This window comes from Hyaena hyaena, unplaced genomic scaffold, assembly GCF_003009895.1.
Source record: "Hyaena hyaena isolate Hyena2069 unplaced genomic scaffold, ASM300989v1 scaffold_501, whole genome shotgun sequence".
Classification (NCBI taxonomy): domain Eukaryota; kingdom Metazoa; phylum Chordata; class Mammalia; order Carnivora; family Hyaenidae; genus Hyaena; species Hyaena hyaena.
Window position 1 is genome coordinate 1,049,736 of NW_024081135.1, and position 19,430 is coordinate 1,069,165.

The window sequence follows — 19,430 nt, forward strand, 5'->3', positions numbered from 1 at the left end:
TCAATGAGGTACGGGGCGTGTTGCAATTTAGTGGCTAAAGCACCTAATCCCAGACTACATTTACCAGGAAGGCTTGCGGCGCGCATGAGCAGAAAAGCTGTGGCTCAGGGGGCGGTAACTGCGCTTCCAGATTTCTGGCGTCCACGCGGATTTTCGCAGCTGTGGGGTAAGGCTGTAGGCCGCTGCGTCCTGCACTCGGGCCGTCAGCCCCGTCCGCAGCTGAGCAGAGCGAGGGTGAGCGGCGAGGCGGGTCTCACCATGGCCGCGAACGTGAGTGTCTCGGGTTTACCAGACCCCACCCAGACTATCCCATCTCCCCGGGCGTCCTCCGCGAAGGGGCCGCCCAGGTCCATCTTGCCTGCCTGACCCTCGGCCGTGCGGCCCGTCCGTCTCTTGCCCCGGCCTCCGCATGCCCTTGCCCCGGCCTCCGCATGCTCTTGCCCCGGCCTCCGCATGCTCTTGCCCCCGCCGTCGGGCAGCTAACCCGGTCTGCTCATCTCTGTCTGTCCGGACCTCGACGTCGGGCTGTGCGTGTGCGGGGAGAGAGACTCGGGAGCCGTTGCTCCCGGCTTTGGGTCTCCTGGTGCGCGGCGCCTTCCCTCAGCCCCTCCTTCCATTCCCGGCGCCCACCTGGGCCCTCGGGCTTGTCTTTCCCTACGGGTTTTGAGAGCTGGACGGGACGCCCGAGGGAGCCGGTCCGCGGGAAGGGTGGGGAAGACGATACGGCTCAGGTGAAGCTGCCCATCAACGGAGGGACTGGGCTGCGCGGGCGGGCAGTGAGCTCCGCGCTCTAGGGGAAGTGCGTAAACCGAGGCTGCGAAGGGGTGCGGGCGAGACTGAGAGCAGAGGAGGTAAGATGGCTGTTGGGAGGGAGCACTTCCCCTCTGCCGGGCCCCTTGTCCTTCTAGGGTGTGTTTGGTCAGAAAGGTCCTGGCTGAAGGTGGTTCCTTGCAAAAAGGCTGCTGGCCCTTTCTGCCTGCAGCCAGCCTGTCTCGGGAACCTTTCGATTGAAGCTCAACATTGATTCAACAAACCGACCATCGCCTCCAACCGGAGTGCTGGGTGTGGGAGAAGCCCGGTGACTCACCAGTCCCCTCCTCTGTGAAAGTGATTCTGGAGCCAGCCCTGGTTCCCCGCCAGCCCAGGCACTCCCTCCCTCCTGCTCTGCTGGAATGTCCTCGCCACTCCCCCCTGGCCTGTTACACCCTCTTCCCAGGCCCCTGGGGCCTCTCTGCGCCCCACGTCCCTGAAGACGCAGGGTTAGGGTTGTATCACCCACAGAGCTTGTGCCCTCTGCCTCAGCCGGAGTTGTCGGGAGGTGTAGAAACCATGAATGCTGCACGTAGAGACGCCTCAGGGCTAGTCTGAGGCCCAGGGTCTGCCAGGGAGATGGCAGTCAGGAGACCAGAGGTAGATTTCTCTCCACCCCCATACCAGCAGCAGCAGCAGCACCATGTTTACAGATGGAGCTTTTCCCCAGCAGGGGAAGGCACTTGCTCAGGGTCTGACAGCCAGCTTGGCCAGCCAGACACTTCAGGAGAAAACGCGGTCCACAGACCGCAGGCTTTGGAGTCCAGCAGACCTGGGAGCACAGATCCACTTTCTTCCAAACAGAAGCGGTGTGGCCTTCACCGCTCTGGGTCTGTGTGTCTTCATGGGATCTGTTACTGTGACATTCAGGGGAGTCAGTCTGTGGTTAGCACAGCACCTGGTACCTACAGGGTGCCTAATACATGAGAAAAATCCGTCTTCACAATCTGGCACGCGTGGCCCTGGTGGGCAGAGCCTATCTTGGGTATACTGGCACCTGACCTTGTCCAAGGAATGTGGCTGAGTTTGGGTATGATCTGCTGCCAAACCTTTGTTGAGTCATCCAGTAGCTGGGTGCACATTTAGGAGCCACCAGGCCCACTGCGGAGAAAGATCTGAAGATGGTGGGGTGGAGCAGGGAGGTGACACAATTTCTTCATCAACAAAACTGCCCTGTGACAGAGGTACTGTTAACTATCTCCTTTTATAAGTGAGTAAACAGGATCAGAGAGGTAGAGTGACTAAGGCAACAGGTAATTCTCAGGGCCTGTGTGTCAACCACTGTTCCATCTCTTTGCTTCTGAGCCTTGAGTGCTCACTGAGGATACACGTATGTATTCAACACATATCAAGGAGCCAGCATCAACATAAGGGGCTCAAAGGTGGCCTTGAAGGGGAGGAAGAGGCACCAGAGGGTGCCCCGCGGCTAGGGAAAGGACCAAGTGGGTAGCGAGGTGTGGCTGGAGGAAGTCACCATCGTCCTCTACTACAGGCCCTCCGTGTTTACTGGCATTTTGGTTTGGAATATGGGCTGAGTGTGTCATGTCACTACCCAACCTACGCCTCCTGTGGGTTGAGATGTGCCCTCCTGTGCCTTTGTTTCTTCCCTTCAAGGCCTTCTACGAGCTCCTCTCCTTGATGCTGGCTCCTAGATGTATGCTGAGGAGAGGCCCAGGAGGAAGTCATGCCTTCTGGCTTCCAGGTTTGGGGCCATGCTGCTAATAGTGGGATTGCCTCCCTTCCCTGATCTTCTCCACAGTGGTCCCCCAGTGTTCAACTCTTCTTACAGCCCAAGAAGCCAGAATGCAGCGAGGAACAAAGTGGTAGGATAGTGGCCTCTGGCCTGTCCAGATATGAAACCAAATTCTCCCTCATTAGAAGCTGAGTAATCTGGGCTGATGACCTAACTGCTGAGCCTTGATTTTCTCATCTGTGAAATGGGATAGCAATAGCTTGCCGGTGCCTGGCCTGTAATAGACTGGCATGCTGGCTGTTGTCATCATTATGACGGACGATGGCCACCGCCTGCCTGCATTGAACCGCTCCACTGATGTTTCCCAGTGCTGGGGAAAGTTAAGACCATCTCTGGATGTAATGGACATCTGGTGTCTGGCAGGCAGGGGCTGGGGGCATTTGGGGACAATCAAAGAATGTAGCATCAGCCTTGTTCCAGCAAAAACTGACCCGAGTCTCTCTTCTGGCCCCCTGTGCCAGGGGCCTGGCTCACTCTGATCACTCACCTCAGAACCACTTTACATCTTTGTGACTTTGGTCAGCTGACCCCAGCTGTGGCACCCATCCTTGGTGTCAGTTACGGAGAAAGCTGGCACCTGTACGTTCCTTCCTGTGCCCTAGTCATTGAGCTGCCTGATAATGTAGTCCTTTGGTCTCGGCAGCCCTATGGATTGGATTATTATCCCCATTTTACATATGAGGGAATGGAGAGCAAGGGGTTAATTGCTCACACAAGGTTCCATCACTGGTACAAGGCAGGGCCCAGATTCAAACCCAGTTCTTCTGGTTCCGGTGTTCTGCCCTTGACGATGGCAGTCGGCAGTGGACACTTCAAACCCTGCTGCTCTTCTTGGCTGCACAAAACCGGACACACTGACTCTGGAGTTTGAAGCCTATCATGAAGCCTCCTGGATGTGTCCGGCTGCCCTCATCTCCCCCCCAGCCCATGCCTCCCCAGACCCAGCCAGAGCAGATAGGCAGCTGTGCACCCAGGACTGCTTCCTGCTTCCCCACCATCACTCACATGGTTCCCCCTGCTGGGGATGCCCTTTCCCCAGGGTCCACCTCTCTGATCCCAATCAAATGCCCCTCTTCTGGGGAGCCTGCCATGATCCCCCAGCTGGAAGGGGTCACTCCTTTTGTACCTGATCTGCTCCTCACCAGACACTCAGCATGGCCTAGTACTGTTTGTGCCCGCAACTCGACCACCCTGCAGCATGTCTTCCCCTTCCCTCGCCGCTACAAGGCCCAGTGTGGCCCTTGGGAAGCTGAGCCACCGTTTCTTGAATTGAATTAATAATATATCTCTGATAACCTCTTTGTAAAAACAGTCTGGCAGTTTCTTAAAAGCATATATACCTTCTCTGTGATCAGCAATTTCACCCCTGTGTGGGGATTCGTTACCCACTCCCCAAGGATGAGGAAAGCACCGTATCTGCATAAAGACTTCTCTGTGCATATCCACAGAGGTGTTGTTCATAACAGCTGGAAACTGGAAGCAACCACCATATCCATCCACGGGTAACTGAGTTGACAAACGTGGTGTACTTGGGAATTTAATACTGGATAAATTCCATATTAAAAGAATGAGGTGCTGTTACATACCACAGTGCTGCTGAACCTCAAAAGCATTATGTTGAGTCAGTATACTGACAGATAAGCAATTTGTGCTGTAGGATGGTCCCCTTTCTATCAGGCTCTCTAAGAGGCAAGACTAATCTGTGATGATACAAATTCAAATACTTGTTACCACTAGGGACTTGGGGGAGGGAGGAGTATTGGCAGGAAAGAGGCACAAAGTAACTCTCTGAGATGATGGAAACATTCTTACCTTGATCTGGGTGTTGGTCAAATGGGATGTGCCCATCAAACTATACATTTCATACCCTGTACATTTTTACTGTATATCATTTCAGTGAAAACTGAACAAATAGCAAAATTCAACTTGTTTTTTAAAAAACTAATCTTCATTTTGACTTTTAAAAATATTTTCCCCCTCAGTATTCCAGTACGAGCAACAGGAGAGAACATGTCAAAACTACGACCAGCCCCCAGCCAGGCTTCTTGGAGCGGCTCAGCGAGACCTCTGGTGGGATGTTTGTGGGGCTTATGACCTTCCTGCTCTCCTTCTACTTAATTTTTGTCAATGAGGTAAAATGTTTGGGGTCCCCCTGTGCAGTATTGGAGAGCAAAGTCCAGAGGCTGGGTGTGGTAACAAGGGCCTAGATTTTACCACAGGTGGGGTTGGCGGAAGAGGTTGGGGGAGGTAGTGCTAAATTAGTCAGAATGCTCTCTCTTGTGACCCATCTGTCATATGGAGGAAGACAAACGAAGACACTTATGACCTACTGTCATAAGTAGGAAGACAAATGAAGGTCCAGAGGTTCACAGGCCTGAAATCCTGGGGTAGCATCAGCTTCAGGCATGGTTGGATCCAAGTGTTCATGTTGGCTCACTAGGAATCTCCATTTTTCCATGCTTGCCTGTTTTTCTCTTTATGGAATTTTCTTTGGCAGGCTTTTCCTTTGTGGTGGTGAAGGTGGCCAGCAACTCCAGGGTAACATCCAACCAGCTTAGCAGCCCCATCCCTTCCAAAACCAACTTAGCAAACATTGCAGGGAGAGGGCTCAGGGTCCTGGCTCATCTCAGTCCTCTCTCTGAACAAATCCCCATGGACAATGAACCCATGTTCCGATTGGCTAGGCATGGTCACGTGACTCAGACAGCACTACAGACAGGCCATCTAAACCACGCGGACTGGGAGGTGACAGCGAGGGAGAAGGCAGAGAAAGATGGGGAAAAGGGCACATAGCAGACAGAAGCACAGGGCAGTGAGGAGACTGGGCCGGGGGACAGGGGAGAGGGGACAGGAAGAGGACTTCTGGGAAGTCTGGGAAAACAGGAGTCTGGGCTTCTGGTTCCAACTGTGCCCCTTGCTAGGCCTCGGTTTTCTGGCTGTAACATGGGGAGATAAGCTCATTGCTTCCCACGGCCCCTTCCTGACATGATATACTGTGGTAGGCACGTGTTGAACCACGCCTGAGGTGAGATCCCCACTCACTTTTGTTCCCAGGGCCGTGCGCTGAAGACGGCCACATCCCTGGCCGAGGGGCTCTCGCTCGTGGTGTCCCCTGACAGCATCCACAGTGTGGCTCCCGAGAACGAGGGAAGGCTGGTGCACATCGTTGGGGCCCTGCGCACATCCAAGGTAGGTCAGGCGAGGCTTTCTGACCCTCTGGGGGCCGGGGCACGTCGCTGGTCATTGTCTGGCTGTGGACTTTCAGCACTGGCGCTTTGCAGGGGGACACCCGGGCATGGTTCCCGGCTGCCCCCTCCGCAGCTGCGCGGGCCTGCCAGTCCCGGGTCTCGGCATCTTCATCTGCAGAGGATAACTGTAACACACTGGGGGGCCAGCTTGGAAGAGGTGGTGGGATTAGACACCCCTTGGCACAGTGAAGCACGCGGCAGGCGCTTTAGTGACTGTGAGCAGCTCATGCGTCTAGTGCCGGGCTGAGAGGTGCTCTGGTTATTGGACCTGCCTCTCTCATTCGAGCCCTAAACAGGAGGTTGTTGGCGCCGTGGCACTGGGTCGTGCAGAGCTGCGAGGCTCCAGCCCCCGACGTTGGGTGTCCGAGCAGCTTCACCCCGTTCCCCACCTGGAGCGGCTGTGGCACCACCGTCCTGGCCCTGTCCCCTCTACCTGGCTTTCATCCAGTCCAGCTTCCTCTGGCATCCTGGGCGGATGGGAGTCTTGTCCTGTATTTTATTGGTGTGTGTGTGTATTTGATCTGTTTGATTCTTTTTGAAGCTCTTGTCAGATCCAAACTACGGGGTCCACCTTCCGGCTGTGAAGCTGCGGCGGCAGGTGGAGATGTACCAGTGGGTGGAAACGGAAGAGTCCAGGTGAGCTGGCAGCAAGGAGAACCTCGGAGGAGGGCGGGACAGATGTCAGGACCAGGCACAGGTGGCTTTTTATTTTGACACTTCTGAAGTCTAAAGTATTGTACCTTCCTATCAGAGGGGCGCCTGGGTGGCTCAGTCTGTTAAACGTCCAACTTGGGCTCAGGTCATGACCTCACAGTTTGTGGGTTTGAGCCCTGCAGCGGGCTCTGTGCCGGCAGCTCAGAGCCTGGAGCCTGCTTCAGATTCTGTCTCCCTCTCTCTTTGCCCCTCCCCTGCTCACGCTATGTCTCTCTTGCTCTCAAAAATAAACAAACATTAAAAAAAACTTTTTTTAAATCTTCCTATCAGAAATGTTGAATTACACCCACGTTATTAGCCAGTACTCTTTTGTTTGGAGGTGGCAGAAATCTAATGCAAGTGGAAGGGTGGTCAGCTCTGTCTCGTCTAGGATGTTATACGGGGTGCCTGGGCCTGAGGCACAACGGGACCCGGGCGGCAAACAGTGCTTTCCCACGCGTGGGCTCCATGCCCTCTCCCGTGACGGGGCAGAGGTGGCCCCCAGTTCTGTCCTCTCCTTTCTAACTGAAGTCTGAGGGCAGCTGTCATTAGGCAGACTTCAGTCACTTGGAGCCGAGCGGCATGGACTGTGAGGGTGAGAGGAGGCTGGGGGGCCGGGGCAGCTGCGAGGGGGCCTCTGTGGGACTGGCCTGGAGCAGAGGCTGCAGCCAGGTTCTGAGTTCAGACAGCAGGCCTCCAGCCCTTGGTGTGAGCCAAGTGGGGGCACGTTTCAGCCCAGGATGAGAAAGCTCTCTTCTCCAGGGTGGGCCTTTGAGGGCCGGAGCCGGCTGTCAGGCAGGGAGCAAGCCCTGTCTGTTGGCCGGTGTGGACAAGGGCGGCTGCATTGGGAGATTCTGACCTCATGGCCCCAAGTTGCATCCAGTTGGAGATATGTAGAGATGGGACTGCTCAGGGGAGACAGGCTAACTCCGGGGTGCCTCTGCTTTCCCCACAGGGAGTACACCGAGGATGGGCAGGTGAAGACAGAGACAAGGTACTCCTACAGTGAGTACTGGGCCCCCACCATCCTGCACACATGTGGTCTCTGCCCTTAGCAGAGGCTGATGGCAGTGGGGAAGGCATGGGGCCAGGTGTCGGTATCCCTTGGCATCAGCCCTCAGAGTCCAGCTCTGTCATGTGTCCACTGAGGCTCCAGGAGCTGTCCCTCGGCCCTGGAGTGGCCATGGGCTTGCATAAAAGGACACAGAGCCAGTGGGCCTCAGACATGTGGCCACTCTTACCATGGTTCCTGAGTTCCCTCTCCCTGTGACAGACACCGAATGGAGGTCCGAAATTGTCAACAGCAGAAACTTTGACCGAGAGATTGGCCACAAAAACCCCAGGTGAGAGCTGGGTCCCCAGGCCTGAGCATAACCTTGCTGGCCACTGGCAGGTCCCCGGCCTCAGCTTCCTCCACTGAGTGATGGGATTGAGTTGCTCCTGGCGCATGAGTTGGTGCAAGTCTGGGCCATGGTTGAGAGGCCAGTTCCTTTACTGGGCACCAGGAACACGGAGACAAAACCTGACTTCTGACCCCCCACGGGCTCCCCTCAAACAAATTGTGAATGTAAGGCACGGAATGAGTGCTGAAAGGGACTTGCACCAAGAATGCATTTTGTTAACACCTGTGGGTGTGGGAAGACAATCAGGAAGGGCTTTCAGGAGGCAGCGGCATTTGATCTGGGCCTTTGTAGGATTTTGGCAGAAGGCCGAGAAACGGGGGATGGGGAGATGGCCTTGGTGCTGGGGCCTGGCTGGAGCCCGGAGCAGGCCCGTGTTGGGACGGGTCTTGAATGCACAGTGGGGCTTGGGAGCCGCCTGGGGCCAGGCAGGTGGGGAAAGGTCAGGGAGGATGTAAAGAACCACAGAGGGCCCATTTGACAACTGGTGGCCGTGGTGAGACAAGTTGGTGGGGGTCTGGGCAGGAGGTATGAAGCGCTGGGGGACAGGAGGCAGGACGAGGGCGCTCCAGCAGCCGAGGGGGACAGCAGCATCCGGGGGTAGATCGGGGGTAAAGATGAGACGTGCGCAGTGCCTGGGCTAGTCTGGACTTGCAGGAGCCCATGGGTGGGAACCTGGCCCCGCACAGCCCACAGATGGGACAGCCTCCGGCCAGCGCCCCACCCCGCTGACAGCTCCTTCTCTTCACAGTGCGATGGCAGTGGAGTCATTCACAGCAACAGCCCCCTTTGTCCAGATTGGCAGGTTCTTCCTCTCAGCGGGTAAGTTTCAGGCCCCTTCAGGTGAGCCGGTGGCACCTGGAGGCCTATGCTTGTACTCAGCCACCTCCCCGGAGCTGGCTGTGGGCTCAGCCCGCACTTTCCCGGCAGCACACTTTGGGCTGGGGACAGAGGGAAGGCAGATAGACGCCCAGCAAGTGGTGACTTGTGGGGGCGGCCCCACCTGAGCCTGGTTCCTCTGAACCATGGTCCCTCCCAGAGAATGAGTTCCAGGCACTGCTGTCACCAGACAGCTGAGAGCCCTTCCCCATGCAGCCGCAGAGCCAGCTGTAGAGAAAAGGCTGCCCCCGAGGCCGCCATCTCTGAGCCCCAGCCGGCACCCTGCCCTGTGTGACCAAGGGGGTGGTTCATTGCAGGCCCCCTGGGTGACACCAAAGAGAGGCTTTCCAGGGACAGGGTGGCACCACCAGCCCCAGTAAATCCTGGGGTGCTATCCCTGGGCCTGCCCCAGTAGGGTGGGAGAGAAGGCACTCGGGCCCCATATTGCACCCGGGTGAGGGAGAGAGGCTGTGCCCTGGGCCCTGACTTGTGTACCATCTGCCCTATTGCTCAGGTAGCAGCTTGCGCCTCTAGTGCAGTGCATGCAGGGAGTGGGCAGGGTGTGGGGGGCGGGACCTGAGGCAGGATGGGTGTGAGGGGTGGGCTGTTTCTAGAGCTGCTGCCACTCCTGCTGGCCCAGAAGGGGCACAGGGAGGCCTTCCTGGAGGAGATAGAGACTGAAAGGGCCTTTGGTGCAGAAGGCAGGGTTGGAGAGGGTGCTCCCGGGAGGCGGTCAGGTGAGGAGTGTGCAGATCGGGGGTGTTTGCACACTGCTGTTGTAACCGCTGTGCGCTCCTCAGGCCTCATTGACCAAGTTGACAACTTCAAGCCGCTGAGCCTCTCCAAGCTGGAGGACCCGCATGTGGACATCATTCGCCGGGGGGACTATTTCTACCACAGCGAAAACCCTAAGTATCCAGAGGTACACAGGGGCTTGGGCTGTTCACACAGCAGACATCGGGGCCCTCAGAGTGTCCACCCCTGGACAACACCCAGGAGCCACATTCCTGCTTGGGACTCTGATTCGGTTCAGTTGAATCTGCTTGGCCCACTGAGATCAGAGGGAAGAGCCTTGAGATGGGAGTACCTGGGCCGAGGTGTGGAGGCAGGAAAAGAGCTTGGGCTTTGGGTGCTGGGGACATGGGCCCAGGCTGGCTGCTCCTGGCCTCACTCTGCCCACTTCTCTTCCACCCCCAGGTTGGAGACCTGCGTGTATCCTTTTCCTATGCGGGGCTGAGCAGCGATGACCCCGACCTGGGCCCGGCTCACGTGGTAATCGGCTTCCCCAGGGCAGACCCAGACTCCTGACCTTCCAGGGCGCAGGCACCACGTATGATGCCATGAACACTTTGGACCCTTCCTCTAGGAAGTGCGTGCACGTGCTCAGCCCAGCACACGGGCAGGGGGCCTTGGAGCAGTGTCAGAGCTCTGTGTGCTCCACAGCCATCCGGGGACATCGGTGGCCCCGGGATAAGAACTGCCATTGTAGGGGGACCTCCTAATCACGCTCACACAAGTTCTTCCAATCGCATGCAGCTCGTCCTCCCCCAGCCCCCAGTTTCTGCTCTGTAAATACTCAGTCCCCAGTTCCTGACCCTGTCACATGCTTCTTTCTGTCAGGGTCTCCCTGGAGCTTGAAGTGAGGCAGCTCGGCTGAGCTCTGGGGGCCGATAGGTGGAGAGAGGGGCCCCAGGCTGGCACGGGTCTTCTCACAGTCTCCCCCAGTCTCCCTCCAGTGCGGAGGGGTGCCAGTCCCCTCAGCTCTAACACTGAGTTCTCCGATCAGGTCACTGTGATCGCCCGGCAACGGGGTGACCAGCTGCTTCCCTACTCCACCAAGTCTGGGGACACCTTGCTTCTCCTGCACCACGGGGACTTCTCGGCAGAGGTAAGTTGCTGCTGCCTGCCTGTGTGATGGAGGGGGAGGCATCTCCCTCCACCCCTCTCCCCTCCCGTGGTTATTTAATAAGCTCCCACACCAGACGCCATAGCTAGTTTAATGAGGCAAGAAAATTGAAAGGAGGAGGAATCTACCCGTATGTGCAGTGGACTGTGTGCAACACTGAGGATGGAACAGAGGCCTAGCAGACCTCTCCTCACATCAGAAGCAGCAGCAAGTGAGGACAGCGGGTGCTGAGAGCCATACAGGGGAGGCAGGCACTCTGAAAAATGGACAGGATGATAGGAGATGGACTGACAGTGGTCAGGGGAAGCCTCTCTGAGTTTGGTGGAACCATAAGTGAAGAGAGAGGGGTCAGAGCTGGAAGAATCCAGGGTCAGACCAGAGGAGTTGAGGCCAAGAGTGGGAGCACCTAGATTGGCATGTAGCTGCTGCCCAGAGAGGAGGGTGAACTGGGAAGGCAGGGCTGCTGCCGAATGGGCGAAGGCTCCTGAGGGGTGTGGCTTAAGAGTATTAGTGAGGGGATTAGAGTTGCGGAGTCCCCATCTGTAAAATGGGGAGGGTCATGCCTCACCTAAGTCCCTAATCTCTCATTAGTTCGACTGCATGCCTTAAAGGTCATCCTCTCTCCTCCAGGTGGAAACCCTTCTCTTTAACAGAAAAACTGTTTTTACATTGTTGACGAACACAGTGTGTCCCTGGTGGGAAATCCTGTGGGGCTTTGAGAAGGAAAGGTGGGTGGGGGTCCAGGCACCTCTGTGGCCCATTTCCATTATCTGGCCCCCAGCCCCAGGTGGTGAGGGGCCTCACCTTGTCCTCACTCCACCCAGGACCAGGGTGTGGGCTGGCTGCGGCCCCGGAGCCAGTTGCCAGCCTCGGAGAGAGGCTGCCACCTCCCAGTGGGCAGTGGGCGGGCATGAGTCACCCTTTCTGTGGCAGCTCTCGGGGAGTCTCCAGAGTTAGGAGGCCCTGCCCAGGCTTCTCTGTCTCCTGTGGCTCCAGCACCATCCCACACTTCAGTCTCCTGCAGGTGGGGGCCCAGGTCTCAGAGCTGTTGCCCCCAGAGGGGAGTTGGGAGGATGGGGCTCGTGACCTGATGACTCCCAGGAAGGAAGGCTCAGGCAGTGCTGAGCACCCCAGGGCCTGGGGTCTCTTCCAAGCAGGGAGAGAAGGCCCTGAGCCAATGAGGTGGCCCAGCCCTGAGGAGAAAACCAGACCCTGCGAGTCAGGGTGCCCAGATTCTGGCCGTGGGGGCAGGAGGGCCCAGTGTGGACAAGCATGGCCACGAGCTGGCCCAGCTCAGGCTCTGCTCTGCCTTCCACCTCAGGGTCCACTACAGGACCCTGAGCCTGTTGTCGATCCTCTTGGATGATAATAACTATGATCTTTATTTTATTTGGTATTGTTAAGATCATTCACTCATTTATTCAGAGCCTTGGTTTCCTTATCTGTAAAATGGAGATAAGTGTGTCTACCTTGTGAAGTTTTTTGAGGATTAAGTAAAGCCGTACTTGTAAAGGCCTGAGGACGGCAGCTGGTAAGGGGCAAGCAGTAAATGTTCGCTGCCCTCACTGTGATTGTCGTAGACGACGGGGGCGCTCTCTAACGAAATGCCAGTGAGGCTGGCACTGGAAGAATGCGTAGGACCTGGCTGGGCAGGACTGTGTGCAAACCTGCTCCAGGTGGAGCAAGCACATGTGCAAAGGCCCTGGGACAGAACGACACTTGACCTGGTCCCTGGACAGGCAGCAGCTGTGGGGAGAAGGTGGTGGCAGTGGGGAGGTTAGAGGGGAGGAGGCCACTGCAGGGGTCCTGGTGCAGGTGACTGTGGGGAGAGATTTGGGGAAACGTGGGCACAGCCTTGACAGGACTTGCCGACGGGCCGGATGGGAGGCGGCACTTGCTGGGAGCAGCGAGCCCAGGTGACACTCTGGGCTTGTGCAGGTGGTGGGCAATGGTAGCACGTGCTGCGATGGAGACGACAGGAATAGGTTGGGGGGTTTGGGGGCGGGGGTAGGCAGCAGCATTGGTGTGGGATGTCACGGGAACAGTAGGCGGGCAGGGCTGTGCCTAGAGACGGCGGGTGGGGGGCGGGCAGGGTGGTGGTTCTGGAATGGAGGCGCCGGGGAGGTGGTGGGACTGGTGCAGAGGGTGCACCTTGGGACTCCCCCATGCAGAGGGCAGTCAGAGGGTGTGGTGGCCACGGAGACGGTGAAGCAGGGGGGCAACAGAGTGGGGTGCCCAGAACCCCAAGAAGAGCGGCCAAGGTGTAGCATGACACAGGACACACGGGGGGGGGGGGGGGGGGTAAATGACCCTGGAAAGGAACCGCCGTCGGATGGAGGTTGGGGCTCATTCTGGACTCTCCACCTTCCAGAGGTCTCCTGCTCCACCCCACGCTGAGCGCAACAGGCACGCACTTAGGCCTGAGTAGGAGATGTGCCCTCACCTCCCCTGGTCTCAGAAAAATGGCCAACAGCTCCTGGGTCAGCATGGACCCTGGCGCCCACCCTGCTAGCTGGGGAGGCTGCTGGCCCTTCAGAGACCTGAGATGTGACGCCCCTCCCCTCCCTGCCCTGCAGGAGGTGTTTCAGAGAGAACAAAAGAGCAACTCCCTGAAGACATGGGGCCTACGGGCCGCCGGCTGGATGGCCATGTTTATGGGCCTCAACCTCATGACCCGGATCCTCTACACTCTGGGTAGGTGTGCGGGAACAGATGGGGGATCTTGCACACCCTCAAGCCCGTGTGCTTCCCCTGCACTTCTTGCACTGTCCATCAGCCTCTGTGGCCCACTGTGCCACTCTCTGGGGCAGAGTCCAGGCATCCGGCCCATGTCTGGGTCCCACTGTGCAGCTTGGGAGGAATGGGCGGAGGAAGACAGATGGACAGGTGCTTTCGGGGGTGGGGGTGGGCCGGGGTGCCAGCTCCCGGAGGGAGTGTGTGGGAGGGTTCCCTGTGGCTCCTGTGACATGTCCCCAGCTGATCCACTCTTTCCTTCACCTTCACCCCATAAGCAAGCAGCCCCGGCGGGGAGAGTGGCCAGACTGCAGTGGGCCAGGCCTCAGATCTGTTACGTCAGAGCACTGGGTACTGGGCCTTGCCCCTTCCTGTCTCAGCGTCCGTCATCTCACACATCACCTCACACCTAATATGCATTTTTGTGAGATGTTTGGCAAATAGGAAACACCCCAGAATTGTTACGCTTCCCCCTGCCCCCCATGAGCTGGGCTAGATTTGGGGCAGCCAGCAAGCTAGAGTGCAAGGCAGAGCGCTGGGCCCAGCAGGACTGAGGCCCCGGGTGACTGAGGAAGCACCCGCTCTGCGCTGCCGATCTAGGGGGATGGGGCTTCCCAGGGGACTTGCCTCCATGCCTTTACCCCAGTGTGTCCAGGACCAGCCCTCGCCGGGCCCCATGTACCCTTTCCAGTGGGGGAGAGGTCTGGCCGCAGTACATCCCGGCCCAGGAGGTAAAAGGACACATCTCCCTCCAAGCTGTCACCTCTAGACAGCTGAGTTGTGCTCACAGCCGCCAGGCACATCTTGCGCCATTTAGGAGATCAGAGTCCTCCATCTGACGATCCTTTGCACTGAGCCCCAGTGTGACCTCGGGCAGGCCGTTTCCCCTCTCAGAGCCTCAGATCCCCCATCGCCAGAGGTGGGAATCTGTCTCAGAGGGCCCTTGGATTCTCTGGAATTAAAGGCTGGATTCGCTGGATCCTAGACTGTACCCCACCAGACCAGTGGCCTGTGACATCCTTAAGGTGGGAGCCGCCCGACTTAAGCTAATTTCCGTCCTGTGGCACAGAGCTGTGTGCACAGAGGTAACTGGTAATGACTTGAATGGCTGAGAAGCCCAAATCGGCACCCGCAGAAGGTTCTTTGTGGTGCGAAGCAAAGGTAATTTGCCACCATCATGGGCACGTCTTCTGTTGGTCTCAGACCGACTGCACCATGGCCTCGGCATCTCACCACCTCTCTCCTCCTCACAGTGGACTGGTTCCCCGTCTTCCGAGACCTGGTTGCCATTGGCCTGAAGGCCTTCGCCTTCTGCGCAGCCACCTCGCTCACCTTGCTGACCGTGGCTGCTGGCTGGCTCTTCTACCGGCCCCTGTGGGCCCTCGGCATCGGCTGCCTGGCCCTGGTGCCCATCGTCCTTGCTCGGACGCGGGTGCCAGCCAAAAAGCTGGAGTGACACAGACCCTGGCACCCGCCCAACGCCCACGTGACCCTCAGGACCCAGCTCACTCCGCCCCTCGTGACCCGCCGCTTGCCCCCACATGAGTCCACGTTGGTTTTGGATTCTGCACCTGCTCCTCAAGTGTCCAGACTCAGCGGAGCGCATGGACATCAGGTTTGGTGCCACCAGCTTGTGTCGTCCCCGCCTTCTTGCCACTGGGCAGCTCCAGGATCTGGTGAGCAGGGAAGGCAGCTCCTGACTGGCAGGGCGACAGCCGTCCGTTGTGCTTGCTTCCTTCCCTTCTTGGGACTGTGTGCGGCCCCTTCCCGTTTTGCTTTGCTCATGTCTGCAGACGGGGAGGTGGGGACACCCCACACAGAGCTGCTGCCGCAACACTCCCCCCCTCGTCCGTGGAGATAAGTGCCAGGGCTCTGCCCAGCCGCCCCTGCCCGTGATCCCCTGGGCAGCACTGCTGGACAGACCGTGCACGGGGCCCCAAAAGCCAGTCACAGTGAAGACAACTGGGACATTTGTTGGGTTCTATTTACGTGTATTTGATGGTTTGGCTGAAATTTCTTAGTGTATAGGATTTCCAGAGGTCTCACTTGGTATGTTTCTTTGCTACACTTCATGTGTGTTTTCCTTCCCTGAGAGGCTGGAGTTGTTTCCAGTTAAGATGTAAAAACACAGAACTGCTTGAATGCTGAACACTTCAGACTGTTTGAGAAAAACACCTCATCTGCCAGCTGAAGTTAACGCAGGGCACGGAGAGGTGTCACCAGGGGCGTGCCTTGCTGCTTAGAAAGTAGCTCCGTCGGTACTCTGGTCACTGGGGGGTTGAGGGTGCTTTTGGAGCCAGCGTTGGTGAAGCGATCCCGCTCTGGGAGGAGAGGGAAGTTTGCGGGAGGTGGAGAAAGGCACTGCCGTTTATCCTCTGGCGTCAGAAACTACCGATTCACTTGAAGAGGATTTTGAGCTTTTAGTCAGCCATTCAAGAAGGCTGGAAGCTTTCCTATCTTAAGCGGGCTCCCTTGTGCCCCCTTCACCCCAAACCAGAAATCCGAGCTGAGGCTTGTGCGGGGCCCACGAGGCTTTTCTGTTTGCGGCCGTCCTGGGCGCTGCCTCTGGGTGGCTCCTGTTCTCCCATGTCCCCGGCTTCACGGAGTGAGACCTCCCCGCACTCCGCTCCGCTCCCGTTTCCCAGCTCCTCTCACCCTCTGAAACACGTATGTTGTCACCTTGATGTCTTAAAAGAGCCTTCGTGTATCGTTTATCTTTTTATTCCTTGGAAACTGTCTGCCCTGCTGGGAGCGGTCGCTCTGGCAGATGAGTTGGTAGTTGAGTAAGTGATCAGACTTCATCTCTCCGTGGCCTGGGAGGTCTGTGGTGTGACTTCAGATTCAGAAGACAGCCGGCCCCAAAGAGGCCTGAGCTAGATTTAAGAATCGAAACCGTGTTCACCACTGCTTATTACATGAGCGCGTGTCGAGTCTCTCTCCTCTTGAAGGATGCTTTTGGAAGACAGCACAACCATTTTAAATCACTGCAAATTTCAATAGTGTTCTTAAACAGCAAAGTCACATTAAGAAATATTTGGAGTCTTTGGGAAATCATGAAATTTGTATCCTATTTGTATTTTTGATAAAAATTCAAAATAAATTTCAAAATAGCTTTTATAAGAACTTGTTACTCTCTTTTTGAAATTTCTGTCTTCAGCAGTTGAGCTGCAGAACTAAAGAACTGTAGGAGTTTGTAGAACGCCATTCTAAGTAGCTTCTCATGGTTAAAATGGATTTCAGTTTTTTAAAAGGGCAACTTGTTATTTTTAACGCATACTTTGTTTTGGATCGACTCGAAGTAAATGACTCACCCAGCTTCGGAATGCAGCAGAAGCGCGGGACGGAGGCACGGTGTAACACGGTGCCGAAGGGCCCCAGACGCTAGGCTGGCACAGACCAGGGTTCTGGCCGTGTGACGCCGGCCAAGTCCGTGACCAGAGTCTCCGGTCCCTCATCTGTGACATGGCCACAGTGCCCTTCTCCCCTCCTGCAGCAAGGGCCACAGGAGATGAAGCCCTGCCATGGGGCACATTAGTTTTCCCCCTGTGCCTGTTTTTTTCCTTCCATGTTTGTTTACTTTGAGAGTGCGTGCACGGGATGGGCAGAGAGAGAGAAATAAGGGGGAGGGAGAACCCCAGCAGGCTCCACACTCCGTGCAGAGCCTGATGCGGGGCTCAATCTTGTGACCATGAGGTCATGACTTGAGCCGAAATCAAGAGGATGTTGAGTCTACGGGGCCACCCAGGTGCCTCCCTGCCCCCTGCCTCCTGCTCTGAGCCCACGGACTGACTGCTGACGGTCATGCCCGAGCTGGCAGCGTGTGTGCTTTCTGTCACAAGATGTGACGCAGGTGAGTTACTTCCCCAAACCTACTCTTCTCATGTGTGATCTGACGCTTCAGTTCCTTCCCATCTCCCTGGAGCTGACTCTGCAGACACTGTAGTTCAGCTCCCACTCACCCCTGTGCTTACCTCTCGGAGGGCGCGCAGGAGCGGGAGGCCCCGCCGTGGCCATGGCAACCCTGCTCTGTTTGTCAGCACCAGCCCTCCAGCCAGGCTCTTGCTGCATGAGTCACACCCCAAGTGTTTTGTTTGTTTCCCGTGGACAGAACTGCCTCCAAGTTTTAGTGGCTCCTCCTGTCAAGGGGTCAGTAACCTGTCTCCTGTAGGAAGAGGGGCAGTTTGTATGAGGAGTGCCCAGTGCCCCGGAGAGCGAGAACTGACCTGCAGCGTCAGCACATGGCCAGACCCTCTGCCTCACACATGGTCGCAGGTGACGTGAAATCTACAAGAAAATGCAGAGCCAAGTCTTTTTACATAAATGCTTTATTTTCTTCCTCAACATGATACAAAAGGTGTTTCTCCTGAGTATCTACAACGCATAGAGCTTTTATAAATTTACCCCAGAATGAATAAAACGCAGTTTAACACCGATCCACATCATACTAACATTTAACTCTCAGTGTTTTTCCTTTTCTTTCCTGATTTCAGCTCTGTGTTCCAGACAACTGCCACCCTGAAATGTCACTTTGCAAAGGAGATCCGACAACCCACCATCTGAGCTGAGCACACCTCCCCCTGCTCTCTCCCATGTCACAGAGGGTGGCTGTAGGCAGTGGTAGTAAACCTGACGGAGGGAAGGTGAGTGGCCTGCAGAGAAGGGGTCCCAGGTCTGCAAGAGACGCAAAAGCGCAGCACGGGGGTCTGACAGAAATCCACCTGGAAGGACCGGTACGTTCCTCAACTGCCCAGAGGTGGCTGTACAAGAGTGACTCACATTTCCAGAGATGCGTGAAGCGACGTCTGTGTGGCGGAGTCTCCCGGGAGGTGCTCCGGAGCTCCAAGCGCAGGGCCGGGGCACAGAAAGCGTGGGAGGCGTGCCCCTGGGGACTCTGACCAGGACCGGGGCCAGACCAGACACCTGAACTTGACCGTCTGTCCCTGGCCCTCAGCTGCAGCGCTGCTTCTGTGCCTTCACAGGAGACGCCCCCGGGGCAGGCGGGTGGCCCAGGATGCGTCACAGCCTCTCAAATGGGAACAGGTGGGAGGCTGCCGCCCTCCGCTCCCTCTTGGTCTTCTTGGGGCTCTGCAGCTTCTGTTCCTCCTCGGCCTCTCGGTTTTGGGGCCAGGAGGCAGCCAGGATCCTGGACACCTGTGCCTGAGAGCTGGTCCCCTCCTCCTCGTCAGAAGAGAGTCCGCCTCCCGCATCTACTTGGGCAGCTACAGCCTCGCTCTGCAGGGGGAAGGATGGGGCAGGCCCCGGGTCAGCTCAGAAGGCAGGAAGCACCGTTGGGGCAGGAGAGCCCCCATAGCAGCCTACCCAGAGCCAGTGGTTCTGGGAATACAAGGCCCCACTGGGGCTGGGGAAGAGCCCTCCTCAGACTGGGACTCCTCCACACGAGTCCTGGAGAACATGCTGTGGGCATGTTGCTGGGGTCACAAAGATGTCTATACAGAAAGCTGCCCTGGCGGAGTGGACGACCACACCTAGACCTCTTAGTGCCACCTCGCTTGGGAAAAAGGTGCATTAATGTCTCTAACTCCAGAGGACCACTCTCAGTGCCAAGCGGTCCAAGGAGGCACCTCCGTGGGAATGGGTGGGCTGGGGAGCTGGGCAGGGAGGGCTGGGAGGCAGAAGGTGACAGCGCACAGGTGGACGGTGTCAACATAAAGCCTGGTGAAAGGTCACCAAAGGGATTTGAGGGAGAAGCATGACAAAATATTTTTTAAAGGCAAATTGGAGACGGGGAAGAAAATAGGTGTGGCCACAGCTATTCCCAGAGCACATTCTGTGTCTGACCCAGTACTGGCCACACCGCATAACCCTATGGAGGGGCCTCTCCACCCCCTACAGAAGCTCCTTGAGGGCTGTGTCATGTCAGCTTCACACCTGTGCCCAGAGGCTGGCCCAGCCCGGAATGTGAATTACACGAGGAGCCCTGGGCCCGGAGGATGGTCACAGGCACAGGGTGCACTGCAGTGTAAGGGTGACATGTCAAACAAATGCAG

General features: G+C 57.0%; 2 protein-coding genes across 3 annotated transcripts in view; one reads left to right on the forward strand and one right to left on the reverse strand.

Annotated features, from left to right (window-relative positions):
• Positions 1-100: 100 nt before the first annotated feature.
• On the forward strand, positions 101-16,545 carry TMEM43 (transmembrane protein 43). Its single transcript, XM_039254954.1, has 12 exons — positions 101-270; positions 4,546-4,695; positions 5,618-5,752; positions 6,353-6,447; positions 7,460-7,509; positions 7,778-7,847; positions 8,656-8,726; positions 9,584-9,705; positions 9,981-10,055; positions 10,570-10,671; positions 13,266-13,383; positions 14,676-16,545. The coding sequence occupies exons 1-12, from the start codon at positions 259-261 to the stop codon at positions 14,876-14,878; spliced, it is 1,203 nt and encodes a 400-aa protein (XP_039110885.1). The 5' UTR covers positions 101-258; the 3' UTR covers positions 14,879-16,545.
• A 1,187-nt stretch (positions 16,546-17,732) lies between these two features.
• XPC (XPC complex subunit, DNA damage recognition and repair factor) overlaps positions 17,733-19,430 on the reverse strand; it is a 30,931-nt gene continuing 29,233 nt past the window's right edge. For both annotated transcript variants that reach the window (XM_039254955.1, XM_039254956.1), the window contains one exon: positions 17,733-18,654. In XM_039254955.1, coding sequence (XP_039110886.1) covers positions 18,439-18,654 — 216 coding nt within the window. In that variant the 3' untranslated portion in view covers positions 17,733-18,438. The remainder of the gene's footprint in view (positions 18,655-19,430) is intronic.